Source organism: Cygnus olor, chromosome 8 (genome assembly GCF_009769625.2).
Source record: "Cygnus olor isolate bCygOlo1 chromosome 8, bCygOlo1.pri.v2, whole genome shotgun sequence".
Lineage (NCBI taxonomy): Eukaryota > Metazoa > Chordata > Aves > Anseriformes > Anatidae > Cygnus > Cygnus olor.
In genome coordinates this window covers 15,493,841-15,517,594 of record NC_049176.1, presented here as the reverse complement: position 1 = coordinate 15,517,594, position 23,754 = coordinate 15,493,841, and the positions used below count along the sequence as shown (strand labels likewise).

General features: G+C 39.2%; 1 protein-coding gene across 1 annotated transcript in view; it reads left to right on the top strand.

The window, feature by feature from the left end:
* Positions 1-23,754, top strand: part of HMCN1 (hemicentin 1) — a 200,588-nt gene that overhangs the window by 110,060 nt on the left and 66,774 nt on the right. Inside the window, 12 exon segments of the mRNA XM_040565286.1 lie at positions 1,434-1,585; positions 2,362-2,485; positions 6,467-6,642; positions 8,233-8,329; positions 10,388-10,510; positions 12,294-12,455; positions 13,167-13,448; positions 14,907-15,074; positions 18,333-18,446; positions 21,978-22,064; positions 22,477-22,668; positions 23,398-23,571. Coding sequence (XP_040421220.1) covers positions 1,434-1,585; positions 2,362-2,485; positions 6,467-6,642; positions 8,233-8,329; positions 10,388-10,510; positions 12,294-12,455; positions 13,167-13,448; positions 14,907-15,074; positions 18,333-18,446; positions 21,978-22,064; positions 22,477-22,668; positions 23,398-23,571 — 1,851 coding nt within the window.

Sequence of the window (23,754 nt, the reverse complement as noted above, 5' to 3'; positions counted from 1 at the left end):
CCTGCTCTAGATTTTTGTGTGGCAGCTGGCATTGTGAGTAAGCAACTATCTTGGTCGATTGTTGGTTGCATTCAACAACTTCTCTTATTAATGGACTGATGTGGGTGCAGTAGCTATGGTAGAAATTATCAACTGATTTTTGCATTAAAACAAAGCCCGATACTGCAGGCTTAACACTGAATGAAACTAGGCAGGCCTGTTTAAAGGAAGCAGGTTGAATTCCAGCCTAGTTTATTCTTATAAAGTCATTGTATTAAGATTTTTGCACTCCTTTCTCACCACTAGAACTTTTTCAGGCATTAGAAAACAATGAATGCTATTGAAATGAAATGGGGAAATTGTGCATATATATGGAAAAAAGATTGTAAAATCACACTTGTGTTTTTCCTACCTTTTCTGCTATTACTGGAATTTATCTAAGGATAGGTAGTCTGAGTTATAGGCTGTCACAGATTGTTGAATTTATTAACACATCTTATTTTCATTAAAGAATTTCTGAACTTTTTTTTTCTTGCATAGTATATATATGAGTAGAACACTCCAGTCTAATGTTTTTTCTCAGAGTTCAAGTATTATGTTTTGTGACTGACAGTGAAAGTAAAGTTATATCACTAAGTTTTAAGTGGTAGGAGCAAATAATAGCTTTAATTCTCCTGATAAATGAAACATCTTCCTTTTCCAACACTTACACATTAAAATGCAAATGTTGATCGCATGTTGAAAACAGCTTTTTGATTTCAAAGCTGTTTTCTTTCCATAACCATGCATCAGTGCTACACCCACACTTGCTTACTGATGAACAGCCCGAATGAAAGAACCATAGAAATAACAAAAGAAATATACTGGAAATCTTAGATATGTTCCTGTCTCCTGTTTCAGCATAGTGCTGCAAAATGCACTAGACCTTATACCTAAAGTAATTGTTTTGAGATGTACCATTAAGATGATTTTTATCATCAGGCAGATGTTATACAGGTTGATCTGGTAAATGTTCACGTAAGTTCTGCAAGGCTGATTTATTACTCTGTGCATGTATTTGCTTTATTCAGTTTATCTTATATACTTCCCTCTTTAATCTCCACCACTGTTAATGCCTTTCACGAGGTCTAAATGGAATGTTATAAAAGTCTGAAGGAATATTTTCAGGTTTTATGTTCTGGTTCCTGGGTTTCACAGCTGTCCTCTGGGCTGTGGGCCCAGTCATGCTTACCGTTGCTTACAGTAGTTTCATTGAAATTATCTGACTTTTTAGGTCAATAAAGAGCAGTATTTGGCAAAGAGCAAACAAATGACAGTAGTGGTAACGTTAGAAATCTTTCCAACAATAGAGTGCTTGCAGGAAGAGAAACAATGTCCAAAAGTAAGCATCCCATTTAATTTCATTGTGATTTATGCTCCTACATAGCAGCTCCAGATTTATTTTCTTTTTCCAGTCCCACCATCAATCTCTGGCAGCAATGACATGGTGGCAGTGGTGGTTAATAATCTAGTGCGACTGGAGTGTGAAGCAAGAGGCATCCCCGCGCCTATTCTGACGTGGCTGAAAGATGGTAGCCCTGTTTCCAGCTTTAGCGATGGACTCCAGGTACTGGGTTCAAATCCTGCCATCTGTGTTGTTTCCTGTTTTGGTATGAGACTTTAAAACTTGTGCAGTTTAATGAAACAGAAAAACTTGGAGGTTTTGGAATGCGAGTGTAAGGCTTTTTGCTCTGGGATATTGTTGCATGTTTACAGTAATTATTGTGTGAAGTGCGCTCATTATGGATATATTGAAATATGGTGGTTCCTTCAGCTGATGTCATACTGAGTAAAAGTATGGATAGGCAAATTTTTCACTTTTACAAGAGTAAATTGGACCTCATTTCTATCCTGAAGAGATCCATAGAGTCCAAGATTGGGTAATATCTCATTACAAAAAATAGTAATTTGGGAGGAAAAAAGAAGACTATGATGCAAGGAGATGCTTCTGAGTTAAAAGGAGGAAGCATGGCTGCTCTTTGAAAGCCAGTTTTATGATCTGAAAGGAGAGAGGGGAAATTTGTGTAAGTCTTTGGGTCATTTGGGGCACAAACAGAAGATGTGACAAAGTTTGAAACTAATGAGAGGGAGGAATGTCCAGGTCCTACAAAGACTTTTAAGTGCCAGGAGTTTCTGAAGACTTGCGTAAAGTTAGACTTTTGCTTTTGCATGTCTTGATGAAAAAAAGAACAATGGAGTGCAGGGAAGAGTGTAGGTAAAAATATAGATTGTAGGAAGCAGTGGCAAAACAAGTATTTTGTTTTGAAATGAGACCTAATGGTTCTCTCTGCTTCTGTTTTACTTTGAGGCATGTATACTGAATGTGTTGTGCTTCTATTGCAGGTTCTGTCTGGGGGCCGAGTCCTGGCACTGACCAGTGCTCAGATCAGTGACACAGGAAAATACACTTGTGTTGCAGTGAATGCTGCAGGCGAGAGTCAAAGAGATATTGATCTCAGAGTTTATGGTGAGATTTTCTGACAATCTTTTTTGAATAATGAAAGCCACTCATGGAGCTTTAGTTAAACACAATGTGGCCCAGATGGTTAACAACGTTAAAGAAAAATGGTTCCAACTCATAATGAAAGACAAAGGGATCAGGAGGTGTTTGTATGTGCATGTATGTAAGTTTATATATGCATACAGACACGTATTAAAGTATGGGTATCTGTTCTTTTTTGTATCCTTGAAGAAACATAGTTGCAGTGCATTTATATGTTTCATACACACAGGCTCATTTATAAATGTTAGGAGAAAATATGTTTGTCTTTGTGTGAATAACATGTAAATCACATGGACAAAAGATGTTATTGTGGCCAGAGCTCAGTTGTCTTTACCAGAATGAGTTGGTGTGAATTTGCCGTATGCATCTCAAGCTTCCATTCTGTTTTCAGGCCCTTACTACACCTGCCAAAATGGTGGTGACTTTTTTAGTGCTAACAATGATGCTGTATTGAGCTATATTGAGCCCGACCAGTCAACTTTGTCTCTTTCAAGAAGCAGGACACGTATCTCTTTAGCCATTGTGCTTTGCTAGTTTTCCAAATTGTGTCAAGCAGTTAATTCTGAATTCTTTTTGACTGAACTCATGTAAATTCATCCTTCCTCCTCATTTTGTGTAACATTTACAGCTTCCTCCTTATTCTTGAGACTGGTTTTAGATGCCTTTTCATATTTTGTTCTTAGAGATCACTGGTGATGTACACACACCAAAGAGCATAACGTACTGCCAGGAGGGAAGCCAGGGAGCTTGATGGTAGCAAGTCTTAAGTTTCCCTGGACAGCTGAGTGAGGATGAACAATGATCTACCACTTGTTTTAGAAATCTTACGGTACCAGATATGGAGAGAAGGTTTTGGAATAAAAGAATCTTTGTGGGTTCTCTTTTACTTTTTATAGATCAGCTGGGAGAAAACTGTTTTTGGTCTGCCAGTCTCTAGCTTAATGGCGACTGTAAGCAGACTCTCTGGAAAATCTTGCAAGAGGAGTTAGGAGTTTGGATGTTTCCTTAGGCAAATAGGAACAGTTTGGTTATTTGTTTTCAAGTTTGGCTTTCAGAATAGACTTGTAAAGGCATTGTGGTTAGGATACTCACTCGTGACTTGAGTCATGGCTACTTTTTTCATCTGCAAGAGGCAGTTCAGAAATTCAGGATTCTGGCACAGCAAGTTCAAGTTTAAAGTGGGCTAGAACATTTTAATCTAGAGCAAGGAATATTAAAGTACATTTTGGAGTTTGAGGACAGGTGTGTATGTATGCATAACTGCAGAAATGGCATGGATCTTCTTATTGTTTTTTTTATTGTTTCTTTTATTTTTGGAACCTCTGTCCCTTTTAGCTAGATGAAATGAAAAGAGTGAGTTAGAAGTTGTGTATGTTTGCAATTACTGTTGTAACAGAAGCTGGCCAGGCTTGAGCTCAGCTGCAGGGCTGTCTAGAGTGAGGCTGTCACCAAAAAGTAATATCACTCTTGGGATTTAACCTCATATGGATAGTCTAATTAAGAAGTCACAGGAGGAAAATAATTTGGAATGCTTTTGGTGCTGAGGTAGTTAGAAATGAGTGGTACACTAAGCCAGTCTAGGAGTTGGAACAACCTGGATAATGTATAGTTGCCATGAGCATAATTAGATTGATTTTAAACCTTATTCCTTCAGAAACAAATGATGTAGTATCTGTCTTTCTGTGTTTCATAAACTCAGTTTCCTTTTGAACACATTTCAATTCATTTAGCTGAGAGGAAAAGTAATTGGTGGAAAAATGTTTGGAAATAAATTTGCCTTCTGCAGTAATGGATCAGCTTCCAATTTTCAGTTCCACAACACTCGTAAAGAATCTAGGCCTTTGTGAATTCTACAAAGAAAGTAAGATAAACAGATTTTTTTTTTTTTTAGTTACTCTATTTCTTATCCACAGAGACCAGACTTTTCCCTAAATTATTTCCAAACTGTGAAATCAGCTGCTCTGCTGAGTACTTCCTGTGCAAGAAAAACAAAGCTTTATTGTTAGTGTTATTTTTCAGGACATCTTGAGAACTGTATTGCTGGTTTACTGAGTACCGCTTTGGGACATTTTATAATCTCATGTGTGCTAATTAATTCAGTATCTTTTGTGTTCAAATTGAAGCCCAGAGTATTTCTCATGGACAGTCCCACTGCTACCCTCCTTCATACCCGTATGTTTTGGGCAATCAGACATGCAATTTTTGGACTAACGGGTTGCAAAGATAAAAAGTAAAGGAAATGTGACTATAAGGGCTCTTATATTTGGCCCTGGTCAACATTTTATTGGGTGAACTGAACAGTCTTAGTACACCGCAAGTATAAAAATCTCACCAGTTATATATAACTAGATGAATTAATTCTTGCTAGAAGTTTTGATTTTATAAATCTTAAATTGCAAACCTAATGTTGCCTTAATGTCAAGAGTCTGTAATGAGCGTGCCTTAGATTTTTAAATTGCAAGAAAGGAAAGGTGATCCCTATTGGTTGCCATAAGGATTTAAGAACATACATGCCATTAAGAGCACAAATAGGAGTCTCTTCTGGATCATGTCTGAGCAGCCCAGTAAAAGCACTTCTGCTCTTAGTTTGCTGTTAGTGATGTACTGAGTTTATTATGAGCACTCCCAGATATTGTCCCACTGGCTCTGATCTGGGAAAGGGAACTTCCAGTGGAGAGCTGCTAGTAAGCAGCAACAACGCAGAGCATGATGGCCTACTACACTCTCACCATTTTCTAAGTGTGTGTGTGTATCTCAGGCTGAAATACTTTAAAACTCTTGCTGTGGCAATGTTTTGTCAATGACTCAAAGCTGCCTGGGAGTCTGAAAATCTGTGATCAGTGATGCAGTATGCTGTTACCAAAGAACATTTGGTTGAGCTGTGAATACTGATACAAAGCCATGGACTGCAAAGAGTTTTCAGTCATTAATCTTTTAATTTAACCTCATCTTGTCAGTGTAATATTTCCTCCTTGATTTAGGGAGTTCTTTTCAACTCCAGCCATGAATACTTTCTCAATGGAAAATTGCTCACGTGCTGTGTTCCAAGGTTTAGTTCTCAATTGCTTCTCAGTTGCTTTGTTTTTTGGAAAAAACAGCTAATTTTTAAAATGAGGGAAAAGTATTCACTTTCTTGAATCTTTATACCACTTGAGAACAGCTAATGAGCTGCAATTTCAATGTCCGGAAGCGTTTTTGTCTCCTACATGGACAACTTTTGTTCCAAAATCTGATATTCCTACCCTGTAATTTGGAAACGTGTGATAATTTTTTGCTGTCACTGCAACTGTTGCACAAATTTAAATATAGTGCTCAGTGCCAACAATCACAATAACAAGCTAGCAGACACCACAGAAAACAAATAGACAATAATGTAATAATAAATTACAACTCACTGATGATTAATTTCTTAACCCATTCACTTGGCTGGAAACGTGTAAATTCTCATTCTGTCTTCTGTATTTGGCCATCTCTGGACAAAATTCTTAGAGTTCTCCTTAGAGCCAACTATGCATGCTGGCATTGTCTGGAACAGTTTAAGACATTTTAACCTTCTTGGTTTGAGTATTATCTTGTGAACCTTTATGCTCATTAACTCTATTTTTTTTTGTGTGTGTGTGTGATTTTAGCAGGGGTGTATTTCTCCAATATTTATATAATGGTGATTTTCCCTTCTAAATATATTTTTCTGCAAGTCTTGGCTTACCTACACAATTTCTCTGTCGTTTATATTTTACTAGCATGTATCTTGTGTAGAGGATATTCTGTCGGTAACAAAATTATTTTGGTGCTTGTTGAGATCTAAAGGAAACTTAAGTTCTATGTCAAAAAGGTAGTAACTGCCATTTTGTTTTCATTAAATGAAGACTTGCTAGCTCTACAGTATGTCTTACTCTGGGGAGTCTGCAATGCTCAAAGGTCCTTTGTTTTGATTTATTGCTATAGTTCCACCAAACATCATGGGAGAGGAACAAAATGTCTCTGTGCTCATCAGTGAAGCAGTGGAGCTGCTCTGCCAGAGCAATGCTGTTCCCCCACCTGTGCTGACATGGCTCAAAGATGGACGACCCTTGCTGAAGAAACCAGGTCTTAGCATCTCTGAAGATGGAAGTGTACTGAAGGTAAATTGGGTGGTCAGGCTCCAGCAGTGATCGCTTCCTGGGGAGTATCCCCATCGTGAGGGTGCTAGGTACGTGTTAGAGGCTGGGTAACATCAGGCCCTCTGGTGCAACAGAGAGCTGTAGATAAGGACTGAGAGATCATAGACAACTAGATGTTTCTATAGAGGTTTTGCAGGAGTGCTCCTCTGTTACTAATATTTAGGGAGATAGATGTAAACATAAAAATTGAAACTTAGAATCATAGAATATCCCAAGTTGGACCCACAAGAATCATCGAGTCCAACTCCTGCCACCACACAGGTCTACCCAAAAATTCAGACCATATGACTAAGAGCACAGTCCAAACCCTTCTTAAACTCCGACAGGTTCGGTGCTGTGACTGCGTCTCTGGGGAGCCTGTTCCAGTGCGCGACCACCCTCTTGGTGAAGAACCTTTTCCTGATATCCAGCCTGAACCTCCCCTGTCACATCTTGACTCCATTCCCTCGGGTCCTGTCACTGGTCACTAAAGAGAAGAGATCAGTGCCTGCCCCTCCATTCCGCCTCGCGAGGAAGCTGTAGACCGCGATGAGGTCTCCCCTCAGCCTCCTCTTTTCCAGGATGAACAGGCCCAGTGACCTCAGATGCTCCTCATATGTCTTCCCCCCTAGGCCCTTCACCATCTTTGTAGCCCTTCTCTGGACACTCTCCAACAGTTTCACGTCCTTTTTGTACTGTGGTGCCCAGAACTGCACACAGTACTTGAGGTGAGGCCTCACCAGTGCAGAGTAGTAGAGCAGGACAATCACTTCCCTCGACCGACTAGCAATGCTGTGCTTGGTGCATCCCAGGATATTGTTGGCCCTCCTGGCTGCCAGGGCACACTGCTGACTCATATTCAGCTTGTTATCCACCACAACCCCCAGATCCCTCTCTGCGGGGCTGCTTTCCAGCATCTCGTCCCCCAGTCTGTACGTATAGCCAGGGTTGCTCCTTTCCAGGTGCAGGACCTGCCACTTGCTCTTGTTAAACTTCATGCAGTTGGTGATCGCCCAGCTCTTCAGTCTGTCCAGATCTCTCTGCAAGGCCTTTGCACCCTCAACAGAGTAAACAACTCCTCCCAGTTTAGTATCATAAGCAAATTTATTCAAAACACCTTCTAGTCCTACATCCAAATCGTTTATGAAAACATTGAAAAGAACTGGCCCTAAAATGGAGCCCTGGAGGACCCCACTGGTGACTGGCCGCCAACCTGATGTAACCCCATTTACCATAACCCTTTGAGCCCTACCCATCAGCCAATTGTTCACCCATTGTACGATGTTTTTATCTAGCTGTATGCTGGACATTTTGTCCAGTAGGATCCTATGGGAAAACATATTGAAAGCTTTACTGAAACCCAAAAAGATTACATCAGCTGGCTTCACTTGATTGACCAGATGGGTGATCTTATCTTAAAAGGAAATTAAATTTGTTAAACAGGACCTACCCCTTGTGAACCCATGTTGGCTGTGACCTATAGCAACACAAAAAAACTGAGCAACCTCTCCCTGTAACTTCCCTGTACAACAATGTAAGAAGAAAAAACCCAGATTTTTATTTTCTTCCTAGATTGAAGGAGCTCAAGTACAGGACACTGGCCGTTACACTTGTGAAGCGACAAATGTTGCTGGAAAAACTGAAAAGAACTATAATGTTAATATTTGGGGTAAGATTTAAGCTTATTCCAGGAATGGGAATGGAGCTCAGAGTGGAGTTATGATGTGAGACACTGAAATTTTCTGTAGTTCATAAATACATAAATGCTGAGGTTCGTGCAGGATGATATTATTATATTTGCTGTAGTTAACAGTCTAAAGAAAGTGCACGCATTTTCCAAATTGCTTTGGTTAGATTCTAAATTAATACCAGCTACTTTGTAGGCTTTTGTCAGATTGGGTTTGCATGCATGATGATAGTTTAGAGCAGAAACTAACTGGCTTTGTATCCAGCTCCTATTTGTGCACTCATATAGAGTAACTTAACAACCTCCAACTTTTCTAAATGCTGAAGCATGGAAATTCAGATCTAAAAAGAAAACCAAACTATTTTACCTAGCTTTGTTTGCTTGGCAAAATTACTAGGACTAAATCATAGTAATAGCATTAGTACAATGTTTCTATGACTAGACGATCAATGTAGCATATGATGTTTATTTAAACCATTGATTTTGGTTAGCTTTTCTGGCACCATTACTTTCTCCCTGTATACCAGTTGAAATACACCTTATTTGCTATTGCAAATTAATTTCTTGCTTTTAAATCACGAAACTAGAATTAGCTAACAGGGTTTGTAATGATGAAACTAAAATTCTTAGTACTGAACATTGTCATTATTTATTTGGTGTTTAAATTAGGGGGTCAATATTGTAGTATCATACAAGGCCATGTGATATTCCCATGCTAAAGCATATGTCCATATACTGAGCTTGTCATCATCATCTCAGATCTCTTCGTTCCTCAGATTTGTAAGATTTGTACTGTTGCAAAGGACCTTTAGTGCAGGAGGGAAAAGGGTTTATTCTTTTGTGCAGTGAGACCATTTCTGTAGGGTTTTGAGAGAGGGGATAATTCTTTGCTAGTTAGCAGCTTTGATGGACTAAACTTAATAGAAACCAAAAGTTGCCTGTGAAAGTCATCTGTGGGTAACTGTTTAGAATTATAGTCTTTGTTTACACCCGGGGACCAAAAGTCCTGCCTGCCATATTTCTAAGTTTTAAATCCAGGAAATGTATCCTACTGAGGACTGATGAGATCCTGAGGGCTAACTCTGGTTCCAGAACGAGAAGAAACAGCCCATGTGTTAACTGTAAGATGTACCTCCTCAGAGAATGGCACAAACTTTGTGACTTGAAGCAGGACAAAATAAAAGGTTGAAGCCAGTCCAGTACAATAAAGTTCTTTGCTTGCAGTCAGTCATTCTGAAACCCATACATCTGGTTGCTGCTAATAAAAAAGAGTTAGTCTGAAGTGTCAGAAGAAGAAGCTGTCTACTGTCATGTGCATTTTAAATGCAGTGGATAAGTTGCTCACTAGCGAGCTTTTACTCTATTTTCAGCCTACGTTCTCTTCTGCTTTTTTTGGTCTCTTTTCAAGTATTACCTACACTATTTTCATCTAAAGAGAATGGTTCCTCCATTTCAAGAAGGCAATTATCCTTTCCCTAGTGATTGAACCAAAGTCCTTGAGAATGACACTGAAAACAGTGGTCCCTCTTGTCTGCAACTGGCTTACAATCACAGAGCTGTTGAACAAAACTGGCAGTCTGCAATAGTAGGACAGTTGAAGGGTTGGGGCCCTTCGTGTTGCATGTGGCAGCCAGTGTATTGCCACATAAATTCAAGGGAGAAACTGTGGCTGAATTTTAAAAGTTACTTTCTGACATATGATTTAGGTTTATGAGCTAAGGCTATGAGCTAGGCAGCCTCTTAAAGTCAGTCTACATAATTCACAGAAATGGCTCTGTACTGGGAAGTCCATTCGAAAGCCAGTGAGAAATAGAGCCTATGCATACACCAGACCTCAGAGGCTGGAAAGATAGATGCAGTTGTTCGTAAGTATATTCCCTACTCAGGCAGGGTCTGGTTTGCATGACGAGGAAGAGGATGCAATCCTTGTAATTTCTTCAGAACACAATGGGACACTTTTGTGGTAAGGTCGGTTTGGTTATATTGTTGGCCGATACCATTTTATTTCAAATGATGAACTGATTTGGTATTTCTTTTCAGTGTCACCAAGTATTTTTGGCTCAGATGACATCTCTCAGCTGACAGCAATTGAAGGGAGCCTGATAAGCCTGATATGTGAGTCTAGTGGCATCCCACCACCTAGTCTCACCTGGAAAAAGAGTGGTGAGTAACCATCCATTACCCTTTTTGTAAAGCAAATGTGATAATTCTGACTTGGCATTTTTTTTCTTTTTTTCCTGTGGACGTTTTAGGTGGTGTGTTCTGAGGAGTACAAACATGTAGCCAGCTAAACAATCCCGATATTGAGTAAAATAAACTACAGAACTAGATTGTGCCATTCTCTAACTCACAAGTGCTTAGCCTAGATGCCATTATTCCTAAAGGTGTTCAGGGAGGATGAGGGGGAGGGAGCACACAGTGCAGTGCAGAGATTCCTGAACTGACTTAAAACTGGAAAGCTTATATATGTTAGTGAAGCACTTAACCCCTCTTAATACACTTACTTGTTACACAGTGCAGTGGGACAGCTTCAAGAGTTATTCATGTATCCCAGCTGGCGTGGTTGTGAGTCACAGTGCTGTACTGTGGGGCTGAGCTGGGGGTCTCTACTTTGTGATCCACTAGCATAGCATAGATGTCTCCTCAAAATTTACTTTGAATTTTGCAGCTGTAGCACACAGCCAAGTGACGAAAATGCATCTAGCATAGCAGTTGCTTTGGGGGCTTACTGAACCTTTCTCTCATCCCATCTTAATATTTAAGAGTAGTCTGCACACCTTTTTGCTTTAGGGTTTGAAGTAATCATCGACAAATGTGTTCTTATAAAAGTAGGTATTTTTAACACCTTCTTTTAAGCATGGGCACTGTTGAAGACAGAATAATAGACAAAGTAAAATGACGAATTCTTCTGGTATGGTAGTTTTTGTGTTATTAATCAATCTTATCTTATTTATCTGTGTTTTTTTTTTTCCAGAAGGTACATTTCAGTGTTGTGCCTACTTTAATTAATTATGACTTGTAGAAAGAGCAGATTTTAATTACAAAACACTTTTTTTACTGCTTAAAATTTTCAGAGAAAATTAAGTTTATCAAGCTCTTTCTAAACCCTCTCTGCTGGAAGCCAAAAAGGGACACTATGAGATGTTATAATAATGTATTTCAGTGCTGAAATATGTACACTTAAATTGCAAAAAGTAAACTTGAAACTGTTTGAAAGTCTTGAAGGGCAGTGAGAAAGTAGTGCAATTTTGAATGTTATGCAGGAGCCGGATTTATCATCACCTTTGAAATGTAATGCACATTTTCAGAGGGAGGATTTAAAATGCGTGACTGAGAAATGGAAATTCAGCTTGTAAGAATAATCAGTGGGAGGAGTATTCTTTCTGTCACAAGATCTCCCTGCATTTTATAAAGCTGACGATAGTTGCCCAATCTTAGGTCTCCAAGACTGAAAATTCTGCTCAGAAAATGTCATATCATTTTGCTGAGCTGTGACTGTACCATTTCTGCTGAGCAGAATTGTATTCACATGTGCCACGTGACACAATACACAGATGGTCCAGGAGTGCAGACTACATCACATAGGTGTAAGATGTGCTGTACTGGTTGGGCTGGCTGAGCCGGTCATACACTGTATGTCCAACAAGTCAGGTTTTACTGAAAATACTGAATTTGTGGAAGTGTCCAAGACACTTTGGATGTATGTGAGCATGGCGAGAGTTACTTTAGCTCAGGTTGCTCTGTGTCATAAAGTCAGGAATTAATATGGGAAGTCCTCAGAATCTGCTTACACGGTTTCTGATGTCCAAGGAAACTCTGATACAGCAGTTCTAAAATGGACAATTGTGCAGCTCTATAATTTTTAAATGAGCCAGTGGACTTTACACCACCTGAGCAAGCTCATTACTATTCTCTGTGTTTTTATCTGAAAGAATGTCTCTTGCAGGCTCTCCAATTGTGGCTGACCTTTCAGGAAGAGTACGGATATTATCTGGAGGCAGGCAGTTGCAGATTTCAATTGCTGAAAAGTCTGATGCTGCATCTTACACTTGTATTGCTTCAAACGTAGCTGGAAGTGCAAAGAAAGAATACAGCTTGCAAGTATACAGTAAGTTGCCGTGAAATATTCTGTTCTGAAAAAGGTACGTTATGAAAGCGTCATCTGTATAGTGATGTTAAACTGCGAAATGTCTAGTCTGGAACAACTGCAAGATACTCAGAGGAGATAAGTAAATATAATTTTTATGATTTGGACTTGGAGTTTGAACAAGAAATTATATATATCTGTTTAAAATGCATTTGACCGGAGATGATTACAGGGATATAGCCCCCTTTACGTAGTGCACTGTTTCTTGTCACTGAACTGTAGTAGTGATGACAACTAGTTGAGCTTAGATCTTACAGTTTTACTGCTAATTCTGTATTTCAGTCAGACATAAAGTGAGGTATTTTTAAACAATCCCAAGAAGAAGACAATCTCCAAAAATATGGAGGGATTGACAGAATTTTGAGCAGTCTTTTTTAAAATTTCAAGTTATTTTCCTGTTTTTATTTTTTAAATCACCTGGAAGTTACTTTAACAACATTTTTATTTTGTGGGCTGGAGGAAAGAGAGGTTATTTGTCGTTTCTCAGCCCTGTGGAAAATGTTATGAATTGCAGAGTGCCCCTAACTGGGTTGGCAGCAGTGGCCTGCAATAACTGTCTTCATTAAAATGCTCATCCGGCAAGCTTGATTGCCGTTCTTTTCAGAAGCAGGTGAATATTCTGAAATGTAGCTTCTAGTTGACTTGTAAATTGTGTTTCTTTTTCTTTTGCAGCTCGCCCAACTGTATTCAACAGTGGTAGCCACCCATCAGAGGTTGTTGTCACCCAGGGAAATGAAATTTCCTTGGAGTGCAAGGTTCAGGGTATTCCAGAACCAGCAGTAACGTGGATGAAGGATGGCCATCCGCTGGTCAGTGGAAGGGACATAGGAATACTTCATGATGGTCGCTTTCTTCAACTGAGAAATGCCCAGGTGTCAGACACAGGCCGCTATGTCTGTGTCGCTGTCAATGTGGCAGGGCTGTCTGACAGAAAATATGATCTAAATGTTCATGGTGAGTATGCAAAAAGTGGGGCATACATAACGAACAAAGTAGGCCTTTAAGTTCACCCAAGCATATTCAAGAAATAGTTGTGTAGCTAAATTTGCCACCTATGTTTATTGCAGGCATTATACATAATGCAGTTTCAATTGCAGATGTATTACAAAAATCCAAATCCAATTAAAATCTTACCTCTGTCCCTGTTAATATCAATCCACCCCCCAGCTACTGTATCTCCCAAGAGGAGAAAACCAAAATACAGTACAATTTCATATGATATTAGGGTGAGTTTCATGTTAGGAAATATTCTGTTGGATTCTGTTTTGGGAGATAGAAGTTAAGGTTTAACCAAGAACACCTTATGTGTGGCCCCTACCAGAAGATAGTCATGAATATAGACAGTATTCCAAGTATCTAATAGACAAGTTCTCTTGTTTTTTACTCTCAGAAGAATTTAAGATGGTACCTCCAACTATGATTCATTGCCATAATTTTACTTGAAAATTACTTAAAATTACTTGATGGCATGGATTATAGCATCATGCTACGGTACAGCCACTGTAACTTGAATGGGACATTTTTTGCATGTGTTTTTTTTATGCCTCATATAACTGAATATTATGTTTTGAAAGGATAAAGCCAAGAAAGAAAGGGAGTTCTATCGCTAAGAAAGGGAGATACTCCTTTCAGGCGTTACTATGCCACTGAATCAGGACATCAGATTACAGGGGTTTAGCTGCAATATTCCTCTGCAAATCCCACTGTATCACAGAGGCTTTCAAGTGTCTTTACAGTGGGGGCTGCAGGTTGTGTCTTGCACTGAGGTGGGAAAGGCTTTTACAACAACCAGGGGTAGTGGGAGAGAGAAAAACAAAAGGTAGGGTGAAAGTGAACACAGGAATTCTCATTATTGAAAATGAGAGGCCAGAATTATTTACCCAGATGCATTTATTGTTTTCTTACTTGGAGTATTTGCTGTACTGTATTATCAAGGTTCTGGGTAGTACAAAGAAACTAAACCTCCTCAGGCTACTCAGAGGCTCGAAGATATTGTTCAATTCTTGAACCCTTTTTTTTTTTGTCTTATAATATGAACTGTAGAACTGCTTCCAAAGTGGAATTATTCTTACTGATGTAATTTTGACAGTGTTAGAATTTTTCATATTGTTTTGTTAGATACTGGAAATTATAATTAATGTAGAATGGACAGAACTACTGTTACTCATTAGGTGTCTTAAGTCATTAGATAAAGGTAATAGTACTGGTAGAATTAAATTTTAATTTTTCCATGCAGTTGCACCGTTTAAAAAAAAAAAGTCATTATTGTAATAAATCTCAGTTTTGTGCTGCTCCTCACTTGCCAAGCTTATCTTAGCTTCAGTGAATTATTATTTGGTTGACAGAATGTTTTGAGAGCAAAAGTTTTTTTTATTTGTTTTGAAGTAACTTTTCTTTTCTCTTATTTTGTAGTTCCCCCAAGTATTGCTGGTGACCTGCAGGTGCCTGAGAACATCAGCACTGTGGAGAAGAATCCTGTCTCTCTGGTTTGTGAAGCTTCAGGAATTCCCCTGCCATCGATAACATGGCTCAAGAACGGCTGGCCTGTCACTTTGAACAGCTCGGTGCGCATCCTCTCAGGTATGGCACATATTTAAAGCTGTAGTTATTTTTGAAAAAGGGAATGGAGTGAAGGGCCTTCTGAATCTATAGTGCATGTATTTCACGTTGAAGAAAGTTTCATTTAATAATCTGTGAAGACATGGAGAGAAAAGAAACTGTTATCCAAGCTATTCAGTAATGGTATCAGGTCAGGCTGGAGTGCTTATCAAATAGCTAAAGTAAACTGTGTAAATTGTTACCAAACTTTACATATGTGGGTCAAAGGTGTGGTAACTGTTCAGTCTTTGACATGGAATAAGCCATAGTTCTAGCTGTATGTCAGTCCAGTATCTGTGTTTCCAGAAATACGTCAGATAGAGATGTCTTCGTCAGTGCTGATACATAGAAAGCTGTAATACGATGTTTCCTCTTCCCTCAGATGAATACGGATGACCATAAACAAAATACATCTTTCATTTATCTGTGTCTGTATATAAAAACAAATGGAAATCTATTCATGAGCCTCATCAATTAATGCATGTAAATACTTACTGGCCCTGCAGCAAATTGAATCTGACCTTCAGAATGTCATTTTGTAAAAGCTGGAATTGCGTGATCAGTCAAGGACAGCACAGAACGTTTCATTAGCAAGTATAGTATGAAACCCAAGGAATCTGGAGAAATGTATGACAGGTGGTCAGAATGACACACCCAATTCACTGGGGTCTCGTTTTTCAAGCTGGCATAACCTACAAAGAACTAGTTCAAGCATCTTTTTATGACAGTAGCAATTGACAGAGGCATCTGAAATGAGAGGGCTCGGCACCTGTTTCTGTAAACCATCTTCTTGCAATACTGTAGGGAAGTGAGAGTATTTGACTAGCAGCTGCAGTTGTGTTTTTTTGTTTACAATAGGAAATGGAGTTAGCAACCCTTGATATTAAAATGGAAGTTGTGTACCAAGCAGGCAACATGTTTAGCTTCGGCTTCGTGTGTCTGGAAATCAGCTTTGTGGACTGTGTAGAAGTAATAAAGTCTTTGGCTAAGAACTGATACATATAGACAACAACAGAGATGTTTCTTTGATCTTGGGTTTGCCACCAGAAATCTCATGAAAGTAAGTTTTCACAAAGTTTCTAATACTCTAATGTAGCCACCATGCAAAGACAAGCCATCCTACAGCATGAACGTAAGAAAACTATCAGAAAGGTAAAGAAACTAGAAGCTCAGCTAAGACTGTATTTGAAGCTGGAATTTGTCAGGAATTTTTTCCATCAGTGTAGCTTTTGACATTGCATGTAGCCCTGTTTTCTTCTTTCCTATTTTTAATTATGGCACATGGAAAAAGGGGTGGTGGTGTCTGATTATTGTGCAGTATCTGAGTTGGTGTGCATTCCTTTTGGTGCGTAGTTGCCATCAACAAAAACAATGCCTTCTGGGCTTGATTGTTCCTGTTCTGTCTGTTGATTTCTACACCCACATTAATATCACCACCCGGATTGCAGTGTCAGGAAGGGTGAGACGCAAGAAGATGTTTATTGTCTCTGAATGTTAGCTGCAGTGGGAGGGGGGAAGCAAGCCAGAACTCAGTGCTTTGTTTTCCAGCAAGCTTTGTGCTTTTATATAGTTCTTCAGAAAACTACATATTGTGGTAGTGAACTGTGACCAACATGGCATTTGAGACTCCCTTTGTGCTTGTATAGCTGTAAGAAAAACAGCAACAACAAAAAAACCTCTTTGACTAATATTTAAGAGATAAAATACTCTGCCAAAGCAATATTTCAGTTCTGTTGATTGAAAACATACTTGGCATTGCAGATGATTGAAATGTGTGGACACACTGCTGGCAACTGTCTGTTAATTCAGATACTAGGCTGCTGCTTCCTTTTGAAGATACTTGATATAGTTCCTTTAGGGAAAAAAAAAAAGTTTTCACTATGCCACCACATCTGCCATTTTTGCAGACCATGCATTAAGCTGCATGCTAGCTTTAGAAAGGAGAGATGGTTTTATTAAATTGTAGCTGAATGTGGAGAATCGTACCTCAGCACTGGAGCTCTGGGTATGCAAGTGTGTTAAATCATGGAAAGTTAGTCTCCTACAGGCAGGTGTCTGCTTCATTTTGAGTTTTACATAGCTTTGTTCAGGGTATGGGTGGGAGAAGGGATCAGGGTGACATGAGACTGCAAGAACAGAGCCTTTCTCAGTCCTGCAGGTGTGATTTCTTCGGTGAAAGAAATCTATCCATCAAGCGGGTTAAGTTTCTTCCTTCAAAGCACATGACTAGGAACATAAATTTGTGGGATACATCCTGGTAATGAGACCCAGTGGAGATCCACAGACAAACAGTTTAGATGTAGTGTCCTGTGTGGTAATGATTGTTAATGTGAGAGCAGCTGATGAGAAACTGGAAAAGGTTAAGGGATGGCCACCATGTTTGTTTTTACACTTAAATGCTCACCGAAGCTTGTTTTGCTGTTCCTCTGCCAGAAGGATGCAATGAGAAGTTTTGCTGCTAGGTCAAAGTGGGGATATTCTTGGTCCTCTGGTCAACCATACAAGCGTATGCATGTGTTTATAAAAAATATACTTATTTTTCTGTGTACATCACTCTGTCTCTCTCTCTGCTTTATTATTTTTCCTGTGCAGTCATGTAGATTCCAGTACAGCAAAGTACTTATGTAAGCAAAAGTCCTGCTGTCTTAGACACTCTATCCTGTCACAATTTCCTGCGTAGAAGGAATGTGCACAAATCCTGCATATTGTAGACAAAGTGTACCTGCTGCATCCAGTGTCCGCACTGATCCAATGACTTTCATGTGGACTGGGCTGTACCTCTGATGTGTTTGTATACAACTTGTGACCTGTCTAGGGCAGGTTGCATTTTCTCTGCATGCTCTTTCTCTGCAAGCTTTCAGTAATTTCAATTTGATCTGTTGATTTCTTCCAGAAAACAATTGGTTGAAGAAAAAAAAATAAAGGTGTGGGAGTGGAGGGAGAAGGGATGTGTCAGGGTAATTTGGCAATTACTGGATAGGAAGAGTAGCATAGTCAATGGAAAACACCGGTCTAAAAATACTGGGAAGCTGAGGAGCTGCACAGACACACAACAATTATGGGAGTAGGGGTAAGGTCAGTTTACATTATTCCTTGTTCAACAAAACTAAGCACATTAAAAAAGAGGAAAATACTCCTGTAAATTTAAGTAAAACGTAAGAAATTGGAGCTAACGATTTGGGAGCATGTTGGTTGGAGCAGAACTTTAATAATTCTACATTTTTTTCACTCTCTTCTCAGGGGGTAGAACGCTCCGTTTGACACACACAACTGTATCAGATGAAGGGCAGTATACTTGTGTAGTGACCAATGCTGCAGGAGAAGCGAGGAAGGATTTTGACCTTTCTGTTCTAGGTAGGTACATGATAATTTTTGTTACAATAGAAGAAGAAAAGATATGGGGCTATACTGTATACTTTGCTTGTATTTAAAAAATCATTATGCCAAAATAAACATCCTTAGGCGAAAGAAAGAAGCATCTGATAACATGGTCGGAAAATCAGGTTTTAAAGAGAAGTTGCTTCTACATGTGAATTTGCTGTACTCTTCGTTTTTAAAAACTAAGATTCTTCAGGCATAATTTAGAATAACTGGCAGCTACTTACATTTTGCGGTTTGTTGGTCCTTTTCTGAAAAGGATCTGTGTCAATGTACCTCTGGCTTCAGTTACGTTGTTATTTCAGTCTCATGGAAGTTGGGGGGATGCTGACAGCCAGATTCCCACCCTCCCTTCAGTTGCTTGTTGCTCATAGCTTCTCTATGCCTTGGATAGGATGAACAATGTGAATCAGATTATAGGTGATCTGGAAAAGTGGGGAGGTTGTTTTTTCCTGGTCTGGTTAGTTTTCAGCCAGGTCAGTTCCCTGCTTGTTCACCACATAGCCTGTGAATGCCAGTGTTGGTGAAAGGAAGATGATAAGAGTGAGTGGTCAGGGAAGTAACACTGTTTCCTTTGGCACCAGCCTGAATTTAAGGTGTTTTAAAGTTGAAAGAAAACTACAGCCTCAGAAAACCACGTGTAACTTGTTCTATGTGTCTGTTGCACCTAATGCTTGAAGGCAGAAGGTTGCAACCCTGTATGATGATGCTCATGAATTAAAATCAGCACTGGGAGTAATGTGTATAGCTGACTTGCATGATGATAATTTGTTGCAACAAAGATGTGAATGCAAAGCCAGGACCTACAGGGAGATTAAACACGAGATGGAATCAATTTTGAAAAACAGATCTCTGATCCAGCAGAAATTTTCAATCTTGGAACTTTTGGTATTGTAAAGCAAATATCTAAGTGTGGTAGTAGTGGGTGACCCTGCTAGCGTATTATACAAGCACAGCAGGCTTACTAATGGCTGTTTGGAACTCTTAATGAGTATTTGTGTCACATTACTTACTTTATTTCCCTCCCACTCCCTGCTTTTCGGTTTAGTAGCTATTTATTATTTCTATCAATGATTAGCAGGCCTGATGGAAGTTGTCTTGCAGCATTACTGTATATAAATTGCCTTAAGTTTCCAAGTGCCTTAAGCTGCTGAGTGCTATCAGTTTCACTTGCCTTCAGCTGACTTATGCATATTCAGTCTGTAAATGATAACTTATGTTCATGTCAGTTCATGTTTATTTGATGAGCTCATGGAAGTGTAAGTCTGGTAGAATGGAAGAGATGTATAAACACTGAAAAGCATTCATTGTTTTACTGTTTTCTTTGGAGGGTGTTAGTAGCAGGGTGTTCATGAGGCTTCTGGGAATCTCTCTTGCATAGGCTTTGTTTGCCTTGAAGACAAATGCTCAGTGAAGCTGATTTCAAGTGGGATAAGTGGAAAATTCCTTTGTTCAGTCTCTTCTTCCCTCCCCCCAGTAATTTCTTTGTCCTTCTAGAGGAAAGTTACAGGAATGTGGCCTGATGGTGACACAGACTATATTCACCAGCTCATTGTAAATAGGAACCATACAGAGACATCCTGGTGTTTCTCTAAATTGGTGTAGGAGGTGCAACAGGCGAGCCAGTTTGCATGGAGAGCTTGGTGTAACAAGCCTAGTACTTACATATTTGCAAAACATTTGGTGTGGCTTTGTCTTAGTTCTGAAATGTGTTGACATCTTACTGTGTTATTTTGGGGCCAAAGTGATGAGTTGCTCTGTTTATTTATGCGTACTAACTTCTGGCCAGACTTATGTCCTGACCTTTATGATCATAGGTTATTTTTTATCCCATCTAATTCCTCCAGTTGATGCATCTTTGTCTTGTCATATTTGAACACTAGAACACATATCAAAGTCTGTTTTGCATTGCTTGTACAGTCACACTAGGGAATGTGATCATAACTGCGCCACAAGGGGGTAAAAGTGCCAGTACTGGCCCCATCTTCCTGCATACTAAATTCTGCTAACCCTCATCTTGCCATGTGTCCTGTTCAGAAACCAACTTCTCGATGTGCTGAAGCAGCATCTTTGCCATTCCAGTCATCAAGTGAAATTCGAATCTCTTTTAACTTTTTATTTTCCCTTACTCTAGTTTGCACTCTTCATTAGTATGGAAGATCACATGTATCATATTATTTTTCTCTGTTAACAATGAATTCTGCATATTATCGTGGTTGTTATTTTAATAAAACTTTCGATTCCAACTTACTGGTAGGTCACAAGTAAGCTGTTGAATATATTTTACTTCCTCTTTTTTTAGACCTTCCATATAGGCTGAAAGTTTGCATTTTATAGGATTATTAAAGAGAAGTATCTGGCCCCTTAGTCCAGCTTTTTTGTTATAAAATTTTCCCAAATCTCTTGGAGATTGGGCTGCTTTCTTATAATTGCAGGCCTCCTTTTAAATACGTAATACTCCATGCCTACTTTGATTTTCTTTTTTCCTGAATCTACAACTGCCTCTACTTTGAAAGAAACAGTTCATCAGTGCTCTGGAAGTTTGTGGGCCTGAGAGGCTCCTCACCAACACATTGACAGCTTGGCCTCCCTCATCCAGTAACGTGTCTGTGGTTCTGTTGACCAGGATTAGTTGGAAACATGTCATCAAGTAGTCAGTCATACAGTACGAGTTTTCTTGTACAGAGTTAGCTATTCAGGATGTGGATAGGTATTTTAATGGTATGGTTTTATCTTTTATTTCCCCAGAGAAACATGATTTGTACCACAGCAAGATGTGTAATTTGTTCAGCTGCCTCTCTGGCAGCTGTAATTGCGTAAAACACATTTATGTCTTTACACAGCACCTACTTGTTGGTAATCTATTGTATTGCTTTGAGTGTGCTTGTAAGAAAAAAAAACACACATAGTATGTGAACAAGCGAGCTTTTTCTGTCCAACTGCTTTTGTTGTTGTTTTGTTTTAAATCTGTTCTTTCCCTAGACTTCTAGATGGATGCTTTCAATCAATGTTGGAAAATAACTCTTAAATTTAAGCACATTGTTTGAGCAAATGAATCACTTGCCGCTTAATGTGAGTGAAGGAATTTGTTTGCAAACTTATAAAACTTAGTGGTGCATACAATCAAACCTGGCCTTACTAGTAACTCAAGTGTTCATCCATGTTGCCCTGATAACCATACTTAGAAATGTGGGGAATATGCCTCAGCACCCTGAATCTCTAGCTGTGAAAACAGTGAGGAGGTACAGTCAGAGTCTGTGGCCCTCTCTTGTCCTTGTCATGGACCAGCATGTTTAAGGGGTGCAGAACAGAGGTATAGCTGTTGTCCAGGCAGGGTAGCTCTACACTGTCTCTCATCTGGAGCTGTTTCTGTCAGAGGGGAACCATTTATTGATTTCGGTGACTAAGGGAAGTACACCCTGACACACGTGGCCTCAATAAGTCTTTGCTATATTTAAATTGTTTGTAAGTAATAATTGCTGTTATTGTCTCCTTGTCTGATTCCAGTGCCTCCAGGGATTGTGGGTGAAAATAAGCTGGAAGATATGAAAGTGAAAGAGAAGCACAGTGTTACCCTGACATGTGAAGTGATAGGTAAAAGTATACAGTATTTATACCTTTACTGATCTGATCTCATAGTGTTGATCTTCACTGGTTCTGAACAGGGTGTTTTAAATGGAATTTTCACTTCAGTGGAATTTTTAAATTTCAGATTTAACCTTAGTGCATGTGGCAGGACTAGCACCCCGTGTTTAAAGGTAGTATAAAACGTAACCAAGAGGTTAGGTGCTGTGGTATTTCTTCTCTAAAGTCCTGTAGAATTTAACAGGAGGTATATATTACTTCAGGATGTTCAAAGACTATAGAATATGTATTCCAAAGCATCTTCCTAACGAATATATTGTAAGGTGGCATCAAAATTGAATTTTTCTGTTATTCAGAAATCTTGGAATATCCTGGAGGCTATACAACAGCTAATATTTGCAATTCTCTTAACTCCATTAAGGGAATCCTGTACCACAGATCACCTGGGTAAAGGATGGGCGACCTCTAGCTGAGGATGAAGATCACAAGTTTTTGTCCAGTGGGCGTTTCCTGCAAATCACCAATGCTCAAGTCACTGACACGGGGAGATACACATGTATTGCATCCAATACAGCTGGAGATAAGAGCAAAAGTTACAGTCTTAATGTACTTGGTAAGACAGCTGGGCTGGCTCTTAGAGAAAAAATATTAATCTCAGGAAAAAAACAGATAATCACATTGGAATTTTGTAGTCTTTTAATTATAGCAAGGTTTAAGTTGCCTGGCTATGATTAAAGTTTAATGGCTATGCAACCGATAAATGACAGTAGTTCAACAGAAACAGCAGTTCCGTGCTTTAAACAATATAGAGGTAGAAAATGCAGAACTATAACAGGATCTTATCTGTGGGGAATAAGCAAGTCAGTATGTTGGCTTACTGTGATTCAAGGAAGGAGTATCAGATTGTAATCTTTTTGTAAAAGCTGAAACCATCTGCAGTTTGCTTTTTCCATAATAGTTATTGCATAACCAAATACAAACAATGGTGAGTTTGTTTTCCACATCCTCATTTCCTAGGCTCATACTTCCTACCAGTTTGCTGTGCACAGGATCATCAGGCAGCGGGTCTGCCAGCTGCTGTGCAAGAAGTGGCTGGCTTCCTGCTGACCTGTGTTTGACAAGGGCTTGAGGGTGGATGGATTCCACCAACAGGGGCTGACCTTTGACTGCAGTACAAAATGTAAAACCAAATGAATGTTGTCTGGTTCTGGGTTTCAGTATGCCTACTAGGAATGCCTCCCAGCTATTTGAGGCTGGAACCAGATTCTGAGGCTGAACACTGAACACAAAAATGGCTTTTCAGAGCGGTCTTTTCTCTGTTTGATGATTTTGTTGCTCCTAGTGTCTCCAGTCATTGTGGGTGCAGACAGCTATGGCAATGCAGAAGAGATCACTGTTATCCTCAAAAGCCCGACATCACTGGTTTGTGAGGCTTATTCCTATCCTCCAGCTACAATCACCTGGCTGAAAGATGGTAATCCTTTAGAATCAAACAGAAATATCCGCATTTTGCCAGGTAAATTTTTTGTTCTTGTTGAGAACTAGTATAATGCTTTGTTCTTCTATTGTTTAGTTACTGCTACATTTTTTTAATAAATCAAAGAATGTATTTCTGTGAAGTGCAATATTTGTACCATTTTAGCACTGGCAATTCCATTATTTTTAAGTGCTTCACAACTAGCTGACTAATTACATGTAT